Genomic DNA, 25,038 nt, shown 5'->3' with positions numbered 1-25,038 from the left:
TTTAAAGTCTTAATTGAGCTTGTAGCACACTGCAACTGAGTGTACAGAGCAGAGGAGACAGGAGGAGGACTGTTATGTTTATCACCTACATACTTTTAAAAAATGAATAAATTAAGCTCCAGTAAAGTTTCTGGCGTCTTGAACAAATCAGTGGGCCCTGAGTGCTGTTCTGACCACTCATGAGCTGTGCTCTGTGTCTGTGAGCGCTCGTTTTCCTGGTCTGAGCAGAGTGCCAGCTGGTCACAACCCCGCTGGTTTATTGAGGAAATTATTAAAATACCAAATTCATTTAATCAAAATTGATAAGGTTCACTTTTTGTAAATGTTACATTCCCAAAATTACGAGTTATAAACTCATAATTCATACTTTTAAAAGTCCTAATTACGAGTTTTAAACTCATAATTAGTAGTTTTAAAACTCATAATTACGAGTTTTAAACTCCTAATTACGAGTTTAAAACTCGTAATTTCGACTTTCTGTGGAGCTTTTATTTTTTTTTTTCATGGCGGAAACGGGCTTCCATAGATACCAGAGCAAAAATAAACAATGAATAAATAAATAAATAAATAAATAAATAAATAAATACTAAGTAAAAGTATGACAATAAAAAAATCAACTTCAGAAAAAATATTAAAGTAAAAGTAAAAAGTATTTCACACAAGTATTGCTCATTTGTGAAAGTGTAAATGTAGTGATACTGACTCAAAATGACACATATTTTGTTCAACAGTAACAAAACAAATCAACTTTTTAATTTTTCTTCTGAATTCTGTGTTTTTATTTTTGTTTTGTTCAAATCTGAAGCTTGAACTTGAAAACTTTATTCAGGATGTTTCATGAACATGGTAAAAACAACCCCTCAAATCATGAAAAGTACTTTTACTGTCCTGTCCGTGTCCTGTTCAAACATGTAGTGGAGTAAAAGTACAGATACTGCTCTCAAATGTACTCAAGTAAAAGTAAAAAGTACACACTGTAAAATATACTTAAGTAAAGTACAGATACATAAACTTTACTCCTTGTACTTTGTGACCTTCCAGCACTGACTGAACCACAGACATGAAGAAAAAGAGTTTATTTTTCATTTATTCATTTCACAAACAGAGACATGAAACATATGACGCAAGAAAAATGGAATTATTCAGCAAAGAAAAAAACTTTAACAACTCTCCAAAATTTTTAAAAATATTTTGAATTCAAATCCTCAAAGTCTCCGCCCTTTGCTTTGTCCGAGAATATTTAGTAGAATTATGTCATTTTTGTCTTTACTGTATAATTCCGTATATTCCAAACACGACGTGAATCACTCCAAATACAACTTCAGACGAGTAAAAAGAGGAATAAACGATTAGAACCTTAAAAGATCTAAAAAGAACAACTTAAAGAACACGTCTGATTTAAAAATACTGAGTACAAAAAGAAAAGAAAAAAAGTTAAATTCAGTTCAATATATTTCTGTATAAACCAAAATGACCCTGTTGTCTCTGTGTTTACTCGTCCATCACACCTCAAACGCCATCGTCCAATCAGATTTGTTCATTTGAGTGACGCGTGTGAATCGAAGCAGCTCATTGGTCACTCATCATTTACAAACAAAACCACATTTCTCTCTCAGATGAACAGTTCAGTTCTTCTCTTTGATTCTGCACAAATCCTCCATGTTTTTCAGTCGTGTCATATTTTTGTCCTTTTGTCCCTCGTGTTGGACACATTTGTTTTGACACAGATGGACCATGTGTGTCCCTGATTGGCTGATGCACCTGTCAATCACATCCATCTGAGCTCAGGGACCAGACTCACATCTGCACAAAGATCTGGACCAGTGTGTGTCTCCAGATGAACCTGTGTCGTCCTCAGCAGCAGACGCACATGTGTGTGTTTGTGTTTGTGTTTGTGTGTTTGTGTTTGTGTGTTTGTGTTTGTGTGTTTGTGTTTGTGTTTGTGTGTTTGTGTTTGTGTCGTCCTCAGCAGCAGACGCACATGTGTGTGTTTGTGTGTTTGTGTGTTTCTTTACTTGTTGAGGGCTGTAGCAGTTTGTCGTCATGTGAAATGAACAGAGGAGCATTTAAAGCTCTAATGACGAGAATTTTCACATCTTATGCACACACATACACACACACAAACACATACACACACAGACACACCCCTACACACACACACATATACACACACACCTACACACACACACCCACACACACACACTCATCTCTTTTTCCTCTGGATTTGAATAATTGGTCCCACATCAGCAGAGTTCAGTCTTCACCCCCCTCATCTCTCCCTCCCTCTTTCATTCTCTCATCCTCTTCTCTCTCTGTCCTCTTCACCCCCTCTCTCTCCCTCCCCTCCCTCTCTCCCTCCCCTCCCTCTCTCTCTCTCTTTACCCTGAGGCGTTCTCCAGTTTTGGACAAACCTGTTTCACCTGCGGAAAAACAAACTGATACAGGATAAAACAGCTCCTCCTCTGTCTCTTCTCCCTCTCCTCTCGCCTCCTCCTCCTCTCTCCCTCCTCCTCTGTCTCTTCTCCCTCTCTCCTCTCTGTCCTCACTCTGTCTCTCCTGACCTCAGTGATGAAAGAACCTCTCTCCTCCCTCTCCTCCTCCCCCACTCCCTCCTCCTCTCGCCTCCTCCTCTCGCCTCCTCCTCCTCTCTCCCTCCTCCCTCCTCTCTCCTCCTCTTCTACTCTGCTCCTCCTCTCGCCTCCTCCTCTCTCCCTCCTCTGTCCTCCTCCCTCCTCCTCTCGCCTCCTCCTCTTCTCTCCTCCTCTGCTCCCTGTGGAGGAGGCAGGTATTGGATTGTGAATCATGAATTATGCACAAATAAAAAGCAGTTTTATGAATCTGGAGATTCCACGATGATAAAAAAACAAAAAAAAAACACTCTTTCTGCTTTAGACCTGGTTTAGTCCTGGTTTGGTCCTGGTTTAGACCTGGTTTAGTCCTGGTTTAGTCCTGATTTATACCTGGTTTAGACCTGGTTTAGTCCTGGTTTAGTCCTGGTTTAGTCCTGGTTTAGACCTGGTTTAGACCTGTTTTAGTCCTGGTTTAGTTCTGGTTTAGTCCTGGTTTAGATCTGGTTTAGTCCTGGTTTAGTCCTGGTTTAGTCCTGGTTTAGTCCTGGTTTAGTCCTGGTTTAGATCTGGTTTAGTCCTGGTTTAGTTCTGGTTTAGTCCTGGTTTAGACCTGGTTTAGTCCTGGTTTAGTCCTGGTTTAGTCCTGGTTCTTCTCTTTCGTCTCAAAGTAAAACCAGATCAGGTTTTACTCAGACGCCAAAGAGAGAAAGACGATAAACTGTATTGATAAAGAGGCAGAGGAGAGAGGGAGGAGGAGGAGGAGGAGGAGGAGGAGGAGAGAGGGGGATAAACAGTATTGATAAAAAAGAAGAAGAGGCACCAGAGGAGAGAGAGAGAGAGAGGTGGGACAAACTACTGATAAAGAAGGACAGGCACCAGAGAGAGGGAGGAGAGAGAGAGGAAGGAGAGAGGGACAAGAGAGGGAGAGAGGAAGGAGAGAGGGAGGAGAGAGAGAGGAGAGAGGGAGGAGAGAGGAAGGAGAGAGGGAGGAGAGAGAGAGGAGAGAGGGAGGAGAGAGGGACAAGAGAGGGAGGAGAGAGAGGAGAGAGGGAGGAGAGGGACAAGAGAGGGAGAGAGGGAGGAGAGAGAGGAGAGAGGAAGGAGAGAGGAAGGAGAGAGGGAGGAGAGGGAGAGAGAGGAGAGAGGGACAAGAGAGGCAGAGAGGAAGGAGAGAGGAAGGAGAGAGAAGAGAGGGAGGATAGAGAGAGGAGAGAGGGAGGAGAGGAGGGAGGAGAGGAGAAACATGGTCAGAAGAGGAGAGAGAGAGAGGAAGAGAGGAAGGAGAGAGGGAGGAGAGAGAGAGGAGAGAGGGAGGAGAGAGGGACAAGAGAGGGAGAGAGGGAGGAGAGAGGGAGGTGAGAGGAAGGAGAGAGGGAGGAGAGAGAGGAGAGAGGGAGGAGAGAGTGGGGAGGAGGGACAAGAGAGGGACTGTAGTTCTGAGACGGAGGAGCATCACATTTCTTTGTAATTAGCAAAAAGATCCACGAGACGCCTCCACAGTCTGAACTGAGCCTCCTCCCTGATAGAGAGAAGGAGAAGAGAGAGAGGAGACGAAGGGAGAGAGAGAAGAAGGAGAAGGGAGAGAGAGGGAGGGAGGCGGGGGAGAGGGAGCTTTATTTTAACACAATCTGGCCATAAAGACCTGACTTAAACTCCAACAGGTGATCTTAAACAAGTCCCAAGCTAACATTAGCATTAGCATTAGCATTAGCATTAGCATTAGCCAACAGTTTCACTGTCACTTTAATCTTTTTGTGTCTCCAAACAGGACCATGAGCTCAGACTGACACAGGCTCCTCATCATCTCTTTTCTAAACACTTTTCAGACTTTGACCTTAACACTTTTCAGTCAGTGTTAAACTGTGGATGTGTCTCCACGGTAACTGCTGAACATTCCACCATAGACATGCATGCACAACAGCACTGACCCTACTGACCCTACTCACATATACACAAACTGTTCTCTGATCCTCCATTGAAATAAATCGGATTCTGCTTCAGCGAGGAGCCGCCGCAAACAGGGCGGGTCAGAGGTCAGAGGTCAAAGTGGGCGGGGCTGAGTAAGGTCAGTTTGAGTCAGTAACAGCGGCTCGAGTTTCTGCCTGGAACTCGACGGCACAAACTCTCATGTTCAAGTCGATAATCGAACGTGATGATGATGGTGACTGTAAAGAGGAGGGTCCGGTTACCACGGCGATGGGACTCCTCCGGTCCAATGAAAACAGCTCCTGTCGGGACGGACTGCGGACGCTCGTTTGTCTCAGCTGTCGATAAAGTTACAGATTCAAACCATATCCAGTTTATATAAATGGACCGAGCTAACCTGCTAGCCGCTACGTTCCAAAAAGGAAGTGATCACAGACGCACTTCCTGCTCCGTCGTCTCTGGCTCCAGTTCACTTTCTATTGGCCTCTCTCTGTAGCTGCTGCTGTAGCTGAACATGGCGGTTAGCGTGTTAGCATAGCGTGTTAGCTGTGTCCAGAGGATATGGGTCAGACTCTGGTCCAGTCCACAGAGGGACACAGACCTGACCAGGTGTGTCCAGGTGTGTCCAGGTGTGTCCAGGTGTGTCCAGGTCTTCAGGTGAGAGTCCTTTTAGCATCAGCCATAAAACTGTTTCCTCAATCTTTCACACTCCCTCCCTCCCGCTCTTGATACTTCTCTCTCCCTCCCTGTCTCCCTTTCTCTGTCTCCCTCCCTCCTTCCCTCTCTCCTCCCTCCCCCTCTCCCTCTCTCCTCCCTCCCTCCCTCTCTCCTCCCTCTCTCTCCTCTCCTCCCTCCCTCTCCTCCCTCTCTCCTCCCTCCCTCTCCTCCCTCCATCATCCTCTCCTCTCCTCCCTCTCTCCTCTCTCCTCTCCTCCTCCCTCTCCTCCTCCCTCTTTCTTTCTGTTCTGTCATATTTTTATAGTGGTGAGATTAGGACGAGCTCAGGGAAGAATCCTTTTGTATCTCAAATGTAATTTACCTTCCTCCCTCTCCTTTATTCAGTCTCTCTCTCTCTCCTCTACTCTCTCTCTCTATCTGTCCTTCCTCTTTCTCCCTCTCTCTCTTCCTCTCTCTCTCCCTCTCTGCTCCCTCCTCCCTCAGTAATGTCTCTCTCTCTTTCTCCTCTTTCTCCCTCCCTCTCTCCCTCTTTCCTCCCTCTCTCCTCTCTTTCTCTCTCTCTTTCTGCATGTGTTTTATTCTGAGTAAACACTGAACACTCGTCTGGGCCGCGACACATTCCATCAGGCTCTTATCTGTTATGTTTCCTTGGTCCCTCGTTTCCTTGCTCCCTCGTTTCCTTGCTCCCTCATTTTCTTACTCCCTTGTATCCTTGCTCCCTTGTTTCCTTTATTTCCTTGCTCCCTTGCTTCCTTGTTTCCTTGCTCCCTTGTTTCTTTGCGTCCTTTCTCCCTTGTTTCCTTGCTCCCTTGTTTTCTTGTGTCCTTGCTCCCTTGTTTCCTTGTTCCCTTTTTTCCTTGTTTCCTTGCTCCCTTGTTTCCTGTTTCCTTGCTCCCTTGTTTCCTTGTTTCCTTGCTCCCTTGTTTCCTTGTTTCCTTGCTCCCTTGTTTCTTCCTTCCCTTGCCTCCTCGCTACCTCATTTCCTTGTTTCCTCGTTTTGCCTCCTCGTTTCCTTTCCTCGCTCTGATAATGGGGCTGTTTCTTAAACATTGAGGGACAGAGGATTGTGCAGTGGTCAGCAGAGCGTCTGTCCAAACATCCATCCATCTATCACTGCAGGAGAGAGAGAGGGGGGGAGGAGAGAGAGGAGGGGGGAGGAGAGAGGAGGAGAGAGAGAGAGAGGAGGAGGAGGGGGGAGGAGAGAGAGGAGGGGGGAGGAGAGAGGAGGAGAGAGCGGTCAGCAGAGCGTCTGTCCAAACATCCATCTATCTATCACTGCAGAAGAGAGAGAGGGGGGAGAGGGGGAGAGAGAGGGGGAGAGAGAGGGGGAGAGAGAGGGGGAGAGAGAGGGGGAGAGAGAGGGGGAGAGAGAGGAGGAGAGAGTAGGTCAAGTGAACATGAAGACGTTCTCTCTCTTCTCCTCTTTCCCCCTCAGTCTCTCTCTATCTGCCTTCCTTGTCTTTTCTGCCTCTCTCTCTTTCTCTCTGCCTCATTCTCGCCCCCTCTCTTCCTCTCTCTCCTTCTGCCCCCTCCTCTTCCTTCCTCTCTCTGGCTCTCTCTCTCCTCATCCTCCTCCGTCCTCTCCCCCTCTGTCTCCCTCTTTTTCCTCACTTTCTCTTTACCTCCCCTTCCTCTCTCTTTACCCCCCTCTCTTGCTCTCCCCCTCCTCTCTCCTCCTTTCCCCCTCTCTCCTTCTCTCTTTTTTTCAGGTTAAATCTCATATTAATTAAAATGCACCTCCTCGTTTCACTCAAAGCAATTAGCTTCTTCACAATCAATTATTCAATCCACAAACTCACCTCCCTCCACCCCCCCCTCTCTCTCTCTCTCTCTCTCTCTTTCTCTCTCTCTCTCTCCCTCCCTCCCTCCCTAATCCCTCTCTCCCTCCTCTCCTCTGTAGTTTTGTCTCTCTCTTTTCCCATTGGAGCGTCACTGGGGAGGAGGCGGGGTCAAAAAAGGCGCTTTGTTCTACTTTGACTTTTGGAGGTCGAAAAGGACGGAAGAAAGAGAGAGAGAGAGACAGAGAGAGAGAGGGAGGGAGAGCGAGAGAGAAAGACAGAGAGAGAGGGAGGAGAGCGAGAGAGAAAGACAGAGAGAGGAAGGAGAGGGATAGGAAGAGAGGAGGAGGAGAGTGAGAGACAGGGAGAGAAGAAAGAGAGGAGAGGGAGAAAGAGAATACAGAGAGTAGAAGAGTTACACTGAGACTGGACGAGTGAAAAACCTCACGGGATTCCTCTGTCCTTCAGAATCAAATCTCCGGTCCGTGGCTCCGGTCCGTGGCTCCGGTCCGTGGCTCCGGTCCGTGGCTCCGTGGCTCCGGTCCGTGGCTCCGGTCCGTGGCTCCGGTCCGTGGCTCCGGTCCGTGGCTCCGGTCCGTGGCTCCGGTCCGTGACGAGGGAGAGTGCACAAAATAGTTTAATTTCTTCATAGTGTTTTTAAAGCTGCAGTGTGTAACTTTTCTGGAGGGTCTGCTTGTCTCCATGGAGATGTTGTGGCTTTGCCTGGATGTTGCCAAGTTACAGATTAGATCTGTGGAGATGTGAAGTTTTTAAAGACAATTTCACCTTTTGGTCTAAAGATTAAAGAGGGAATATTTTACCTCCACAGGGCGTTAAAGATGGAGGGAGGAGAGAGGGGGATGGAGGGAGGAGAGAGGGGGATGGAGGGAGGAGAGAGGGGGATGGGGGAGAAATGGTAAAGGAGAGAGTGATAAAAGAGGAGAAGGGAGAGAGAGTATGAGAGGTAGAGAGGGATAAGAGAGAGAGAGAGGGGGGATGGAGGGACTCACGGGGGGAGGGGTGAAGGAGGAGAGAGGTCGATACGGCTCATAGATCTGAATCACCTGTTTAATCACAAAAAACTATCGATTATAAAAGACCAGGACTGAACCAGGACTAAACCAGGACTAAACCAGGACTGAACCAGGACTAAACCAAATCTGTTGCTGGAACATTCTCAGGAATTTGTCTGTTATTAATGTTCATATCTTGATTTACAGACACAATAGTGAAATAAAAACCCCAGGATCATGTAGAGGGTTAATACGAACATTTAAGACCAGAATGAGTCTGAAGCAGCAGAGACAGAGAGAGGAGACAGAGGGGGACACAGAGAGGACAGAGAGAGGACAGGAAGTGCGACATGATCACTTCCTGTTTGGAGTGCGGCGGCGGCGGCAGGTTAGATATGTACATTTATATAAACAGTGTAAAATAGCAGGTTAGCAGATCAACAGGTTAGCGTGTTAGCAAATTACCGGGTTAGCGAATTAGTGGGTTAGCACGTTAGCGGGATAGCACGTTAGCGGGTTAGCATGTTAGCGGGTTAGCTGTGTCATAAACTGTGTGTCTCGTGTCTCAGTTTGTGGAGAAAAGTTCAAACCAAATGTAAATATTTGAGTTTATCTTCAGAGACGCACCTGCTGCTCCTGAAACCAGAGAGAGGGAGAGAGGAGGAGGAGGAGAGGAGGAGAGGAGAGGAGAGGAGAGGAGGAGAGGAGAGGAGGAGGAGAGGAGGAGGAGAGGAGGAGGAGAGGAGGAGAGGTGTGCTACAGAGACCAGGTTAATCTGTGAGGGAGGGAGCGAGTGAGAGGGAGGGAGAACAGAAATAGGAGCGATAGAGGAGAGAGAGGCTGAGAGGAGAAAGAGGATGGAAAGAGAGAGAGAGAGAGGGAGGAGACGAGTTTAATCTGTGAGTCAAAGGGAGAGAGAGAAAGAGGGGGGTCAGAGACTCACTTCAGAGACGAGTTTAATGTGTGAGGAAAAGAGAGAGAGAGGAGGAAAAGAGGAGGAGGGAGGAGGAAAAGAGAGAGACAGGAGGAGGGAGGAGGAGGAGAGGAGGGAGGGAGAGGTGGTGCTGATAAATGTGTTCATGTCCTGCTGTCAAAATGATACACAAAATGAAGCTGGAATTAAACCAGGACTAAACCAGGACTAAACCAGGACTGAACCAGGACTAAACCAGGACTGAACCAGGACTAAACCAGGACTAAACCAGGACTAAACCAGGACTAAACCAGGACTGAACCAGGACTAAACCAGGACTAAACCAGGACTAAACCAGGACTGAACCAGGACTAAACCAGGACTAAACCAGGACTAAACCAGGACTAAACCAGGACTGAACCAGGTCTAAACCAGGACTAAACCAGGACTGAACCAGGACTAAACCAGGACTAAACCAGGACTAAACCAGAACTAAACCAGGACTGAACCAGGACTAAACCAGGACTAAACCAGGACTAAACCAGGACTAAACCAGGACTGAACCAGGTCTAAACCAGGACTAAACCAGGACTGAACCAGGACTAAACCAGGACTAAACCAGGACTAAACCAGGACTAAACCAGGACTGAACCAGGACTAAACCAGGACTAAACCAGGACTAAACCAGGACTGAACCAGGACTAAACCAGGACTAAACCAGGACTAAACCAGGACTGAACCAGGACTAAACCAGGACTAAACCAGGACTAAACCAGGACTGAACCAGGACTGAACCAGGACTGAACCAGGACTAAACCAGGACTAAACCAGGTCTAAATGAGTCCCTGTTTCTTGTCGTCTGCTCCTGTGTTTCTCAAACTGTGGGACGTGGACAGAGCTTCAGTTCATTTTTTTTCTTTTCTTTTTAAAAACACTCTGACCTCTGACCCCTCTGACCCCTTTCTCCCCTCCTCTTTCTCTCCTCCTTTCTTTCCTCTCTCTCCTCCTTCTCCCTTATTTTCTCCTCCCTTCTTCACTGATCCCCCTCCCCCCCTCTCTCCCTCTCTCCCTCTCTCTCTCTTTCATCTCTGATCTCTCCATTTGAAGTTCATTTTCTCTTTTGGGAAACGTTCATTTTGATTCAGAGGAAAAAGTCGAGTCGTGAGCTGAATGTTCAACCTCCTCCTCCCCCATCCTCTTCTCCTCCTCTTCTCACTCTCTCATCCTCTCCTCCCTCTCTCCTTCTCTTCTGTCTCACCTCCTCTTGTCTATCTGTCTCCTCCTTGTCCCCCCTTTTCTCTCCTCCTCCTGTCCTCTACTCCGTCTCTCTCCTTCTCTCTCCTCCTCTCTCCTTCTCTCTCCTCCTCTCTCCTCCCCTCTCCTCCTCTCTCCCTCTCTCCCTTTCTCCTCCTCTCTCCTTCTCTCCTCCTCTCTCCCTCTCTCCTCCCCTCCTCCTCTCTCCATCTCTCCTCCCCTCTCCTCCTCTCCTGCTCCTCTCCTCCTCCTCGTCTCCTCCCCTCCTCCTCGTCTCCTCCCCTCCTCCTCGTCTCCTCCCCTCCTCATCTCCCTCTCTTCCTCTCCTCCTCTCCTCCTCCTCTCCTCTCCTCCTCCTCTCCTCCCCTCCTCCTCTCCTCCCCTCCTCCTCTCCCTCTCCTCCTCTCCTCCTCTCCCTCTCTTCCTCTCCTCCTCTCCTCCTCTCCCTCTCTTCCTCTCCTCCTCTCCCTCTCCTCTCTCCTCTCTCCTCCTCTGGACAGTTGTTTCTTTGTAGTGTAAATGTAAAGTGTCTGAGCTCGGCCTGAGCCCTGGACCAGGACACACCCACAGAACAGAGGGAGAGGAGAGGAGAGGAAGAGAGGAAGAGGAGAGGGAGAGGAGAGGAGAGAGAGGAAGATGAGAGGAGAGGAAGAGGAGAGGAAGAGGAGAGGGAGAGGAGAGGAGAGAGAGGAAGATGAGAGGAGAGGAAGAGGAGAGGAAGAGGAGAGGGAGAGAGGAAGAGGAGAGGAGAGAAGAGGAGAGGAGAGGAGAGGAAGAGGAGAGGGAGAGAGGAAGAGGAGAGGGAGAGGAGAGGAGAGAGAGCCCTGGACCACCAGGACACACCCACAGAACAGAGGGAGAGAAGAGGAGAGGGAGAGAGGAAGAGGAGAGGGAGAGGAGAGGAGAGAGAGGAAGAGGAGAGAAGAGGAGAGGAGAGGAGAGGAAGAGGAGAGGGAGAGAGGAAGAGGAGAGGGAGAGGAGAGGAGAGAGAGGAAGAGGAGAGAAGAGGAGAGGAGAGGAGAGGAAGAGGAGAGGGAGAAAGGAAGAGGAGAGGAGAGGAGAGGGAGAGAGGAAGAGGAGAGGAGAGAGAGAGGAAGAGGAGAGGAGAGGAGAGAGAGAGGAAGAGGAGAGGAGAGGCAGAGAGGAAGAGGAGAGGAGAGGAGAGAGAGAGGAAGAGGAGAGAGCAAGAGGGAGGGAAAAGAGGGAAGATCTAAATATGTTATGTTACAATTAATGCCTCCTCTTTAATGCCTCCTCTTTAATGCCTCTTCTTTAATACCTCCTCTTTAATGCCTCCTCTTTAATACCTCCTCTTTAATGCCTCCTCTTTAATACCTCCTCTTTAATACCTCCTCTTTAATACCTCCTCTTTAATGCCTCCTCTTTAATACCTCCTCTTTAATGCCTCCTCTTTAATGCCTCTTCTTTAATGCCTCCTCTTTAATACCTCCTCTTTAATGCCTCCTCTTTAATGCCTCCTCTTTAATGCCTTTTCTTTAATGCCTCCTCTTTAATACCTCCTCTTTAATACCTCCTCTTTAATGCCTCCTCTTTAATACCTCCTCTTTAATGCCTCCTCTTTAATACCTCCTCTTTAATACCTCCTCTTTAATACCCCCTCTTTAATGCCTCCTCTTTAATGCCTCCTCTTTAATACCTCCTCTTTAATGCCTCCTCTTTAATGCCTCCTCTTTAATGCCTCCTCTTTAATGCCTCCTCTTTAATGCCTCCTCTTTAAACTCTCTCTGAGAGCAGGGGCTAACCACTCTGCCACTGAGAGGAGGAGAGAGGGAGAGAGGAGGAGAGAGAGGGAGAGAGGGAGAGAGGAGGAGAGGAGGAGGGGAGGAGGAGACGAGGAGAGGTGGAGAGGGAAGAGGAGGGGAGGAGGAGAGGGGGAGAGAAAGAAAGAGAGGAAGGGAAGGGAAGGAGAAAAGAGGAGGGAGAGAGGGAAGCGGGGTGGGTAAAGGGAGAGTGAAAGACCGCAGGGAGGGTGAGAGATGGAGAGCGGAGGGGTAGAGGGAGAGGAGGGAGGAGGAGGAGGAGGAGGAGGAGGAGAGGGGAGGAGACGCAGAGGTGAGCGCGTGAGACCGAGATGTTCTTTGATTTTGGGGAATGGCGCGCGCGCGGGAGGTTGGGGATCCAATTACCGCGAGATAATTGGGACCGGGGGAATCAGGCCCGCGCGCTCGGATCAATTATGCTAAAAGAACAGCTGTAAGTAGAGCTAACGAGCGCATTAGAGGCGCGGGGCAGGGCATCTGGAGCAGCGCGCGGGGGTCGGGGGACATGCTTAAATACAGAGCGGGGAGAGAGGAGGGGCAGAGCCGGCGGAGGAGCGCTGCGAGGCGGGTACACAGCTCAACACACGCCCGGGGTCTGAACACCGGAGACAGCGGCCCCGTCACACCCGAGGGATGACTCCGTGAGGCGGACACCGGAGCAGGACACCGCGCGTCAGGTACGTGCCCAAATCACCCGTGCGCTTTTTACGCACGAGTCCAAACGGAGAGGTTTAAGGCGCGGACACTTTGACTCACCGCGGGGCTCCCGGGGCCCCACGCGACACTGCGTCAGCGCGTGTCAAATCACGCACCGAGAGCGTGAACTTTGAACTGCGGCGCGCGCTCGGCACACGTGTCCACGTGAGTTTTACGCACAGACCGTAAATGTGGAGACACGCACCGGTCACTAAAGGTCCATCCACAGGAAGGGCATCCGGCACAACGGCTCAGAGGAGTTTAAAGCCCCAACTGTTCATATGAGAACAAACTAGAGACTGGAACTAGACCAGGACTAAACCACGACTAAACCTGGACTAAACCAGGACTAAACCTGGACTAAACCAGGTCTAAACCAGGACTAAACCAGGACTAAACCAGGACTAAACCAGGACTAGACCAGGTCTAAACCAGGACTAAACCAGGTCTAAACCAGGACTAAACCAGGACTAAACCAGGACTAAACCAGGACTAAACCTGGACTAAACCAGGACTAAACCAGGTCTAAACCAGGACTAAACCTGGACTAAACCAGGACTAAACCAGGTCTAAACCAGGACTAAACCAGGACTAAACCAGGTCTAAACCAGTCTGACTTCTGACCCCTGTAGATATTGTTGTGTGTCAGGTGTTGTTGTGTGTCAGATGTTGTGTGTCAGGTGTTGTGTGTCAGATGTTGTGTGTCAGATGTTGTGTGTCGGATGTTGTTGTGTGTCGGATGTTGTGTGTCAGATGTTTTTGTGTTTCAGATGTTGTGTGTCGGATGTTGTGTGTCAAATGTTGTGTGTCAGATGTTGTTGTGTGTCAGATGTTGTGTGTCAGGTGTTGTGTGTCAGGTGTTGTGTGTCGGATGTTGTGTGTCAGATGTTGTTGTGTGTCAGATGTTGTGTGTCATGTTGTTGTGTGTCAGATGTTGTTGTGTGTCAGATGTTGTGTGTCAGGTGTTGTGTGTCAGGTGTTGTGTGTCAGATGTTGTGTGTCAGATGTTGTGTGTCGGATGTTGTTGTGTGTCAGATGTTGTGTGTCAGATGTTGTTGTGTCAGATGTTTTTGTGTTTCAGATGTTGTGTGTCGGATGTTGTGTGTCAGATGTTGTTGTGTGTCGGATGTTGTGTGTCAAATGTTGTGTGTCAAATGTTGTGTGTCAGATGTTGTGTGTCAGATGTTGTGTGTCAGGTGTTGTGTGTCAGATGTTGTGTGTCGGATGTTGTGTGTCAGATGTTGTTGTGTGTCAGATGTTGTGTGTCGGATGTTGTGTGTCAGATGTTGTGTGTCAGATGTTGTGTGTCAGATGTTGTGTGTCAGATGTTGTTGTGTGTCAGATGTGTGTCGGATGTTTGTGTCAGATGTTGTGTGTCAGATGTTGTTGTGTGCCGGATGTTGTGTGTCGGATGTTGTGTGTCGGATGTTGTGTGTCAGATGTTGTGTGTCGGATGTTGTGTGTCAGATGTTGTGTGTCGGATGTTGTGTGCCGGATGTTGTGTGTCGGATGTTGTGTGTCGGATGTTGTGTGTCAGATGTTGTGTGTCGGATGTTGTGTGTCAGATGTTGTGTGTCAGATGTTGTGTGTCAGATGTTGTTGTGTGTCGGATGTTGTGTGTCAGATGTTGTTGTGTGTCGGATGTTGTGTGTCAGATGTTGTTGTGTGTCAGATGTTGTGTGTCAGATGTTGTGTGTCAGATGATGTTGTGTGTCGGATGTTGTTGTGTGTCAGATGTTGTTGTGTGTCAGATGTTGTGTGTCAGATGTTGTGTGTCAGATGTTGTGTGTCAGATGATGTTGTGTGTCAGATGTTGTGTGTCAGATGTTGTGTGTCGGATGTTGTTGTGTGTCGGATGTTGTTGTGTGTCAGATGTTGTGTGTCAGATGTTGTGTGTCAGATGATGTTGTGTGTCAGATGTTGTGTGTCAGATGTTGTGTGTCAGATGTTGTTGTGTGTCGGATGTTGTTGTGTGTCAGATGTTGTGTGTCAGATGTTGTGTGTCAGATGATGTTGTGTGTCAGATGTTGTGTGTCAGATGTTGTGTGTCAGATGTTGTGTGTCAGATGTTGTTGTGTGTCAGATGTTGTTGTGTGTCAGATGTTGTGTGTTGTGGTTGATACACTCGGTTAGTCGGTTAGTCGGTTGTATCTGAGCGCAGCTCTGTTCAGTTTGTTCCGTTTGCGCGCGGACTTCGCGTAATTGACGTAATTGACGTAATGGTCGTACTCGTCTCCTGTCGCGGCTGTGATTGGTCCAAACGGAGGAGGAGGGAGGGGGCGCGTGAGGGACAGCTGGAGCTGCACGAGCCCGGGGCAGACGCTGAGCGCGAGGCGAACGGGACGCATCTCTTTGTCCCGTCATCCACTGCGGCTCTCACGGGCTTCTGCTCCGCACCGCCGCCTCTCGCGGTGTCTCCCCGGTGACTCCGCTCCATCTCCTCCGCCTCTCCGCCGCCACGCTCCCTCCTCCGGACCCCTGCGGAGCTCCACGCCGCCGACCAGGAGCCGTTTCCCGGGAACAAAGCCCCGTCTCTCCGGTCCAGTCGCATGCAGCTGCTCCCCGGCTCCGGCTCCACCAATGCAGAAAAGGGACAAAAGTTTCGGTAAGCCCCGGCTCTCCGCTCCTCCGGTGCTTGTGCGCGAGCCTCACAGCCCGCCGCGGGGAGCTCCGTGTCCGCAGGTGACCCCTCTGCGCTGTGACCGCTCCGGGACACGGGGATCGGGGCTCTCGGGGCTCTCGGGGCTCTCGGGGCTCTCGGGGCTCTCGGGGCTCAGGGCTCGGGGCTCGGGGCTCTCGGGGATGTGCGTGTCTCCGGTGCGGGTGCTGTGGCGGCTGTGATTGGCCTTTTAGCTGCGTGCCGCTGCCATGGCAACAGTCATTAGGAAAAGGCCAAATGTCACCGAGACCGACACGCTCCGTCCGTACGTGAGACGCGCACTGCGGACCGGAGCCTTTGTCCCCGGAGCTGCTCCCGGGCGGAGATGGGAGCGGTGTCCGGGCACGGCGCGCCTCTGTGCGGATGCGGTGCGGCGCAGACCCCGGTGACGGGGTCCCGCAGGGCCCAGCGCTAATGAGCAGCGGCACTTTGAAGTGTAACGTGCGCGTGAATCTGGATCAGCCAATCAGCGCTCAGACAGAACGCACGCGGCTCTGACTGCAACCTGCCCCCGCGCACGCGCACAGATGCGTGCGTGCTCCGCAGCTGACGCACCACGCACGCACCACGCACGCACCACGCACGAGAACAGCCACGTTCAGTTTATGATGTTTGTGATTCAACTGTGACTGCACCAGAGAGAGACCTGGTCTAGTCCTGGTCTAGTCCTGGTTCAGTCCTTGTTTAGTCCTGGTCTAGTCCTGGTTCAGTCCTTGTTTAGTCCTGGTTTAGACCTGGTTTAGACCTGGTTTAGTCCTGGTTTAGACCTGGTTTAGATCTAGTTTAGACCTGGTTTAGTCCTGGTTTAGACCTGGTTTAGACCTGGTTTAGTCCTGGTTTAGACCTGGTTTCTGCCTGTGGACTGCAGAGTCAGGTCCTGGTCAGGAGTACCTCGCTGGAGGACAGGGGCATGTTTTGTTTTAAAGATGAAGGTAAAACCAGACTCAGGGACGTGTGAGCTCCACACGGCTCAGGAATCGAAACCGGGACTTTCTGGCTGTGAGGCACAAGGGCTTATTACTTCAGCGACTTTTTCACCTGTGTCTCATGCAGGACTAAACCAGGACTAAACCAGGACTAAACCAGGACTAAACCAGGACTAAACCAGGACTAAACCAGGACTAAACCAGGACTAAACCAGGACTAGATGAGAGAAAGTGTATTGATGAGGTTTGTTCCAGCTGCTGTGGGCTTAGCGGGTCAGAGGAGGGGTGTGTGTGACTGTGTGTGTGTGTGTGTGTGTGAGGGGGTGTGTGGGGGTGTGCGTGTGTGTGTGTGACGGGGTGTGTGTGAGTGTGTGTGTGAGAGAGAGAGAGTGTGGGGAATACTAATCTGTCTCATTGTCCCTGGTTTACCACAGAGGGACTAAAGAAAAGAGCAGTAACTGAACAATGACACTGGCCCCGCCCACTGCCCCCGCCCCCTCCCACTGCCCCCGCCCCCTCCCCTCTCACTGCTGCTGTCACTAACATTTCAAACTCCATTTTGATTTTAAGGGACAAGGTTGTCAAAAGTATCGACTAATCGATCCTAAAACTAAACCTAGATCCTCATTTTTCAGGCGTCGATACTAAAAAAGTCCCATTGACAGAAATGAGTCTTTCCTGATGTTTATTATGACGCTGAGCTGAATCTGAACAAGTATAAGACACATCGACTCACATACACCATACGCAAAGTCACCGCTGTAACCGCTCGCCTCGATGAGCTGTGGGAGCAAGTATTAGAAAATGGAACAAGACACTGATAATCTCCCTCGATCTGGGGCTACACGCAAGACCTCAGCCCGTGGGGTCAAAATGACACAAGAACCACACTACGCCGCCAGGGACTCAAATCCTGCAGTGCCAGACGTGTCCCCTGATTAAGACAGGACATGTCCAGGCCCGTCTGAAGTTTGACAGAAGCATTTGGATGATCCAGAAGAGGATTGGGACAATGTCACAGGGTCAGATCAAACCAAAATACAACTTTTTGGTAAAAATCTGTCGTGTTTGGAGGAGAAAGAATGCAGAGTTACAACCAAAGAACATCAGACCTACAGTGAATCATGGGGGTGGAAACATCATGCTTTGTACAGGAAAGAATGAACAGGGCCATGTATCATGAGATTTTGAGTGAAAACCTCCTTCCATCAGCGAGGGAACTGAAGATGAAACGTGTCTGGGTCTTTCAGCGTGACAATGATCCAAACACATCGCCCGGGCAACGAAGGAGTGGAGTAAGAAGCATTTCAAGGTCCTGGAGTGGCCCAGTCTCCAGATCTCAACCCCATAGAAAATCTTTGGAGGGAGTTGAAAGTCCGTGTTGTCCCAAAACATCACTGCTCTAGAGGAGATCTGCAGGAGGAACGGACCAAACTACAGCAACAGAGAAAACCTCTGGAGACAGAAAACGACCTGTCACTGCAACAAAGAGAATGTAACAAAGTATGAGATGAACTTTTGTTATTGACCAAATTCTTATTTTACAACATAATTTACCAAGAAATTCATTATAAATCCTCCAGTGTGATGTCCTGGATCTTTCATTCTGTCTCATAGTTTAAATGAAACTATGATGAAAATTACAGGTCTCGTCTTTTTAAGTGAGAGAACTGGAACATCTGGGGCTGAATAAATACTTTTTTGTCCCAATGTATAAAAGGAAGTACTGACATTTAATGTTGAAAATCACATTCTATTGTCTAAAGAGTGTTTTTATTATCATCATGGTCTCCTCTCTCTGACCCCTCTCCCTCTGTCTCTGACCCCTCTCTCTCTCTGACCCCTCTCTCTCTCTGACCCCTCTCTCTCTCTCTGACCTCTCTCTCTGACCCCTCTCTCTGACCCCTCTCCTTCTGACCCTCAGGTATCCAGATGTTGTCCGTTCACCCGGACACAAAGCCTAAGGGCTGTGCCGGCTGTAAGAGGAAGATCCAGGACCGTTTCCTGCTGAAGGCGCTGGATCAGTTCTGGCACGAGGACTGTCTGAAGTGTGCGTGCTGCGAGTGTCGCCTGGGGGAGGTGGGCTCCACCCTCTACACCAAGGCCAACCTCATCCTGTGCAGACGGGACTACCTAAGGTGAGGGCGGGGCCAGGGCGGGGCTCAAAAACAGACCTGTTGTGTTCGTTTAAAGTGTTGGATGCAGCAGTCATCAGAACAGAGCCTGAAACTGTCAGCAGAACGTCCAAACTGAAGGAAAAGTCAAACATTACAGCTGCCCTAAGATGTGAACTGTCCTAAGATGTGAACTGCCCTAAGATGTGAACTGTCCTAAGGTGTGAACTGCCCTAAGATGTGAACTGTCCTAAGATGTGAACTGTCCTAAGATGTGAACTGTCCTAAGATGTGAACTGTCTAAGGTGTGACCCTGAGTCCTGTGTTGTAAAATTGTAATTTGTTGTTGACTGATCCACAGACAGACGAATTCTCTCATAACTGAGTCACAAAGTCACATGACTCCATGTTTTCCCTTCACTTTCAGCTGTGACGTTTGTGACCACAATCCTAAAGTTTGTGCCTCCAGGAAGAATGTTTGTTTACAAACTCTGAAAAATCAAATGTCTGCAGAAGTGTCTTGCCAAAGGACACAACAGCAACAGTTTATCAAGTGCAGCGAATAATCCCCCAGGAGCTGTGTGTCAGATGCCCTCCCTGTGTGTCAGATGCCCTCCCGTCCTCCCGTGTGTCAGATGCCCTCCCGTCCTCCCGTGTGTCAGATGCCCTCCCGTCCTCCCGTGTGTCAGATGCCCTCCCGTGTGTCAGATGCCCTCCCGTCCTCCCGTGTGTCAGATGCCCTCCCGTGTGTCAGATGCCCTCCCGTCCTCCCGTGTGTCAGATGCCCTCCCGTGTGTCAGATGCCCTCCCGTGTGTCAGATGCCCTCCCGTCCTCCTGTGTTTAGATAATTGTCTTAAACTTGATATTTTAATCCCAAACAGAGCAGATCTTCCACGTCTGTAGCTCGGAGCAGTCTCTCGTTCACATTAACCTTCCTCACCCCAATCACGCCGCCGCTCGGCCTTGTGGGTAACGCCGCTCGGCCTTGTGGGTAGTGTTTTTTAATTAAAGCGTGTCGGCTTGTAGGCGTTTTGACCCCAGAGTTTGGGTCAAATTCATGAATATTTTAAACAAACCTGATTTTGTGAAGAAGAATCCATCAGTGCAGAGGAGAGGAGGAGGAGAAGAGAGGAGGAGAGAGGAGGAGGAGAGGAGGAGAGGAGGTGGAGAGGAGAGGAGAGGAGGAGAGGAGAGGAGAGAGGAGGAGGAGAGGAGAGAGGAGAAGAGGAGAGGAGAAGAGAGGAGGTGGAGAGGAGAGGAGAGAGGAGGAGAAGAGGAGAGGAGAGAGGAGGAGAAGAGAGGAGGTGGAGAGGAGAGGAGAGAGGAGGAGGAGGAGGAGAGAGGAGGAGAGAGGCAGTGAAGAGGAGAGAGGAGGTGGAGAGGAGGAGAAGAGAGGAGGTGGAGAGGAGAGAGGAGGAGGAGAGAGGAGGAGGAGAGGAGAAGAGAGGAGGAGGAGGAGAGAGGAGGTGGAGAGGAGAGAGGAGGAGAAGAGGAGAGGAGAGAGGCAGTGAAGAGGAGAGGGGAGGTGGAGAGGAGGAGAAGAGAGGAGGTGGAGAGGAGAGGAGAGAGGAGGAGAAGAGGAGAGGAGGAGAAGAGAGGAGGTGGAGAGGAGAGGAGGAGAAGAGAGGAGGTGGAGAGGAGAGGAGAGAGAAGGAGAGGGGAGAGGAGAAGAAAAGGGAGAAGGAGAGGGGAGAGGAGGTGAAGAGAGGAGGTGAAGAGGAGAAGAGAGAGAAGGAGAGGGGAGAGGAGAAGAAAAGGGAGAAGGAGAGGGGAGAGGAGGTGAAGAGAGGAGGTGAAGAGGAGAAGAGAGAGGAGGAGAAGTGGAGAGGAGAGAGGAGGAGAAGAGAGAGGAGGAGAAGAGGAGAGGAGAAGAGGAGGTGGAGAGGAGAGAGGAGGTGAAGAGGAGAGGAGGTGAAGTCTTTCCTCTTCACCTCCTCTCCTCTTCACCTCCTCTCTGGGTGAAGAGGAGGGGGAGGAGAAGAGGAGAGAGGAGGTGAAGAGAAGCAGAGGGTCAGAGGAGCAGAGGGTCAGAGGAGCAGAGGGTCAGAGGAGCAGAGGGTCAGAGGATGGAGCTGAAATCTGTTTTTGTTTCCAGATTGTTTGGAGTGACGGGGAACTGTGCCGCCTGCAGTAAACTCATCCCGGCGTTTGAGATGGTGATGAGAGCCAAAGACAACGTCTACCACCTGGACTGTTTCGCCTGTCAGCTCTGCAACCAGCGGTGAGACGCACGGACACAGCTAACACGCTAACAGGCTAACACGCTAACACGCTAACATACACTGTATAAACACACGGGCGTAGCTAACCTGCCGCCGCCAGGTTCTAAACAGGAAGTGATCATGGTGCATTTTTGGCTCCAGTTCACTCTCTGTGTATAAACAGCGCCCCCTCTGTCCTCTCTCTGTCTCTGCTGCTTCAGACTCATTCTGGTCTTAAATGTTCGTATTAACCCTCTACATGATCCTGGGGTTTTTATTTCACTATTGTGTCTGTAAATCAAGATATGAACATTAATAACAGACAAATCAGGTCCTTCTGTCCCCGACGTCGCTCCTGTTAGCGTTAGCATTAGTGTTAGCAACAGGTTTGATTGACAGTGTCGTTCCCTGGTAAACCAGTGGTGTGGGCGGGAAGGGGCGTTACCTTCAACAACCTCCCTCTGGATTGGCTCTTTGGTTGATATGATACTTGTGCTGATAATTCCAAACATAGAACTCTGCTCCAGATCAGCCTCTTCTGGGTAAGAGGGACCTCCTGCTCCCGGTTCAGTCCCGGTTCAGTCCCGGTTCAGTCCCGGTTCAGTCCCGGTTCAGTCCCGGTTTAGTCCCGGTTTAGTCCTGGTTCAGTCCCGCTCTAGTCCCGGTTTAGTCCCGGTTTAGTCCCGGTTTAGTCCCGGTTCAGTCCCGGTTCAGTCCCGGTTCAGTCCCGGTTCAGTCCCGGTTCAGTCCCGGTTTAGTCCTGGTTCAGTCCCGCTCTAGTCCCGCTCTAGTCCCGCTCTAGTCCCGGTTTAGTCCCGCTTTAGTCCCGGTTCAGTCCCGGTTCAGTCCCGGTTTAGTCCCGGTTCAGTCCCGGTTTAGTCCTGGTTTAGTCCTGGTTTAGTGCTGGTTTAGTCCTGGTTTAGTGCTGGTTTAGTCCTGGTCTAGTCCTGGTTTAGTGCTGGTTTAGTCCTGGTTTAGTGCTGGTTTAGTCCTGGTCTAGTCCTGGTTTAGTCCTGGTCTAGTCCTGGTTTAGTCCTGGTTTAGTCCCGCTCTAGTCCTGGTTTAGTCCCGGTTTAGTCCTGGTTTAGTCCTGGTCTAGTCCTGGTTTAGTCCCGCTCTAGTCCTGGTTTAGTCCTGGTTTAGTGCTGGTTTAGTCCTGGTCTAGTCCTGGTTTAGTCCTGGTCTAGTCCTGGTTTAGTCCTGGTTTAGTCCCGCTCTAGTCCTGGTTTAGTCCCGGTTTAGTCCTGGTTTAGTCCTGGTCTAGTCCTGGTTTAGTCCCGCTCTAGTCCTGGTTTAGTCCTGGTTTAGTCCCGCTCTAGTCCTGGTTTAGTCCTGGTTTAGTCCCGGTTCAGTCCTGGTTTAGTCCTGGTTCAGTCCTGGTTTAGTCCCGGTTCAGTCCTGGTTTAGTGCTGGTTTAGTCCCGGTTTAGTCCCGGTTTAGTCCTGGTCTGTGTCGTTTTATAAATAGTTGATATTTTGTGGGTCGGTCTCTCCTCTGCCCCTCAGTCCGGTCCGAGGTCTAGACCCGGTCTCTAATTGGTCCACGAGGACTCGGACTCGGACAAAGACCCTGGACGGGGCTGATAAAGGGGGAATGAACTGAGCCTTACCCCAGCCCCGAGCGCTCCTCTGGGGGACAGCTAATCGATACGGCCCCTGTCTGAGCTCCAGAGACGAGCCGCAGCCAGGGGCGAGAGCAGAGAGGCCGAGCCCAGAGGAGAGCACCACGGCTGGGCAGGGCAGCGCTGATAAGACCCCCCCCCCCCCCCGTCTGGAGGTCAAGCACTGATGTTATAACGAGATGAGAGAGAGAGAAAGAAAGAGGGGGAAAGAGAGGGGAGAGAGAGAGGGGGGGGGAGAAAGAGGGGGGGAGAGGGGAGAGAGAGGGAGAGAAAGAAAGAGGGGGGGAGAGAGAGGGGAGAGAGAGAGAGGGGGGGGGACGAGGGCAGAGAGACAGAGAGAGAGAGAAAGAAAGAAAGAGGGGGGGGGAGGGGAGAGAGAGAAAGAGGGGGGGAGAGGAGAGAGAGAGAGAGGGGGGAAGAGAGGGGAGAGAGAGAGAGGGGGGGGAAAGAGAGGGGAGAGAGAGAGAGGGGGGGAGAGAGGAGAGAGAGAGGGAAAGGGGGGGAGAGGAGAGAGAGAGAGAAAGAGAGGGGGGAAGAGAGGGGAGAGAGAGAGACAGAAAGAGAGGGGAGAGAGACAGAGGGGGGGACGAGGGGAGAGAGAGAGAAAGAAAGGGAGGGGGGGAGAGACAGAGAGGGGAGAGAGAGAGAGCGGGAGAGAGGGCCACCCCTCTCTCCCCCTCGCTCTATCTCTCGAGGGGAGAGACAGAGAGAGAGAGTGAGAGAGAAGGGGGGAGAAGAGAGAGACAGAGTGAGAGAGGGGGGGGGGGGGGAGACACAGAGAGGTGATGCTGTCTCCTCCGCTCAGTCAGGAGGTTGTGGGTTAGACTCACACTGTTTATATAAATGGACGTAGCTAACCTGCTAGCACGCTCTAAACAGGAAGTGATGATGTCACTTCCTGCTCTATTAACGTCATTTTGGTCTTAAATGTTCGTATTAACCCTCTACATGATCCTGGGGTTTTTATTTCACTATTGTGTCTGTAAATCAAGATATGAACATTAAAAACAGACAGATCAGGTCCTTCTTTCCCCGAGGTCGCTCCTGTTAGCGTTAGCGACAGGTTTATTAACAGTCGCTCCTGATTGGCTCTTTGGTTGCTATGAAACTCTGGTCCAGATTCGTCGCTAAAATCTCCTCGACGAGCTTCATTTGTCACACTCAGTTCTGTACACAGTCTGGTCTCCTCTCACCAGGAGGTTGTGGGTTCGACCTCTGACCTCTCTGAGTGCAGTGTGCGTGTTCTCCCTGTGCGACTGTGGCAGAGTGGTTAGCCTGACTCCTCTGTTTTTCTTTTGCAGGTTTTGCGTCGGGGATAAATTCTTCTTAAAGAACAATATGATTTTGTGTCAGACCGACTACGAGGAGGGGCTTCTGAAGGAGGGATACGCCCCACAGATACGCTGACCCCGCCCCCTCACGCAGCTCCGCCCTGGGACCCTCCTGTACACACCAGCTCCCGTAGGTGGCGCCGTCTCGAGCCGCGGACACTTGGACTGGTCGAGACGGCTGCTGGTGCTGGACTCGTGCACACGGCGCCCCCTGGAGTCGACAGTTTGTACTTGAATCAGCGTTTTGTTTACAGACCGACCGCAACGAGGAGCACAATCACGGGACGGGGCCGAAAGTCCAACAGCTCAAAATGACTCAGCTTTTTTTTCAGATGTTAAACCCAAACGTTTCCTCTTAAACGGTGGCAGAGTGGTTAGCCCCTCCCGAATTCACAACGTCCAGGGTTTAACTCCCAGACTCTTTATGGAGTTTGCATGTTCTGCCTGTGTCTGGGATCCTCCGGTTTCTATCATCGATAAATCATCTCTGATCAGACACTGGCTCCACACATGAGAAATCTGATTATAATCTGATTTCTGGAGTAATCAGATTAGGTAAAGGTCGTGTAAACAGGTTTCTCTGATGTGAGTAATCTCCATGTTCTAAAGTCCTCCTCAAAATCAGATGTGGAGTTGTGTTTTGTTTCATTCACATGTTTGAGTCACACTTTATTATTAGTCTGTTACATCTCCAAAGCTCAAAATGCGACGTTCCACCTTGTGATGTCATCAAGTGGTAGTTTTCACGTTAACTCCTCCTTTTACCTTTAGTTCAGTCGAGATAAGTGACAACTCCAGGACTGAAATGAAACAAATGATTCTAAAAATGAAGGTGTGTGGAGTTTAAAAACACAGTGGAGCACTTCCTGTATCACCACATGATGACATCACAAGGTGGAACAGAGTGTTTTCAGTTTGAGAGAAGAACTCAGTCTAAATCTGCAGGTGTGTGCGTTAAACATGTGAGAATGAAACAAAAACACAACTAATTCTCTGTTTGTGATGAGGAAACATTAGAACAGATCAGAGAATCGAGGAAAATGGACTTTTAACTGACACATTTCACTGTTTTTGCTGATCAGATCTCATCATGGGGTTATCTGATTACTCTAGTGATCTGATTACTGGACGGGTCAAATGCAGAGGAAACATTTACAGGGACAAAAACTGCAAACCGACTCTTTTCTCATCTGTTTTCTTCTGTATGAACCACAGACTGTTTAGGTAGGAAGGTATCGCCTCTTCCCGCTCACACTGCTGGTTTAACAGGGAGCGGGCGCTTAGCAACACTGTCAATCAAACCTGTTGCTAACGCTAACAGGAGCGACCGCGGGGAAAGAAGGACCTGATTTGTCTGTTATTAATGTTCAGATCTTGATTTACAGACACAATAGTGAAATCGCTGGAGCTGAATCGCACTCACGCTCACAGTTTGGAGCGCGGCCGTTAGCATGTTAGCATGTTAGCTACGTCCCTTTACATAAACAGTCTGTGGTTTGAACTGAATTTCATTTGAATCACATTTTGAGGTTTTTTTTAAATATTTATTCGTCCCATTTCGTTCCTCGTCTGTAAA

The 25,038-nt window shown here is 49.9% G+C and overlaps 1 protein-coding gene across 1 annotated transcript; it reads left to right on the top strand.

Annotated features, from left to right (window-relative positions):
* The first annotated feature begins 14,729 nt into the window (after nt 1–14,729).
* On the top strand, nt 14,730–23,955 carry lmo3 (LIM domain only 3). The gene is made up of 4 exons (XM_033976247.2): nt 14,730–15,214; nt 18,119–18,332; nt 20,405–20,530; nt 23,433–23,955. The coding sequence occupies exons 1-4, from the start codon at nt 15,190–15,192 to the stop codon at nt 23,536–23,538; spliced, it is 471 nt and encodes a 156-aa protein (XP_033832138.1). The 5' UTR covers nt 14,730–15,189; the 3' UTR covers nt 23,539–23,955.
* The last annotated feature ends 1,083 nt before the right edge of the window (nt 23,956–25,038 follow it).

The sequence above is a fragment of the Periophthalmus magnuspinnatus genome, chromosome 12 (assembly GCF_009829125.3).
Source record: "Periophthalmus magnuspinnatus isolate fPerMag1 chromosome 12, fPerMag1.2.pri, whole genome shotgun sequence".
Lineage (NCBI taxonomy): Eukaryota > Metazoa > Chordata > Actinopteri > Gobiiformes > Gobiidae > Periophthalmus > Periophthalmus magnuspinnatus.
This window is presented reverse-complemented; position numbering and strand designations above follow the sequence as displayed.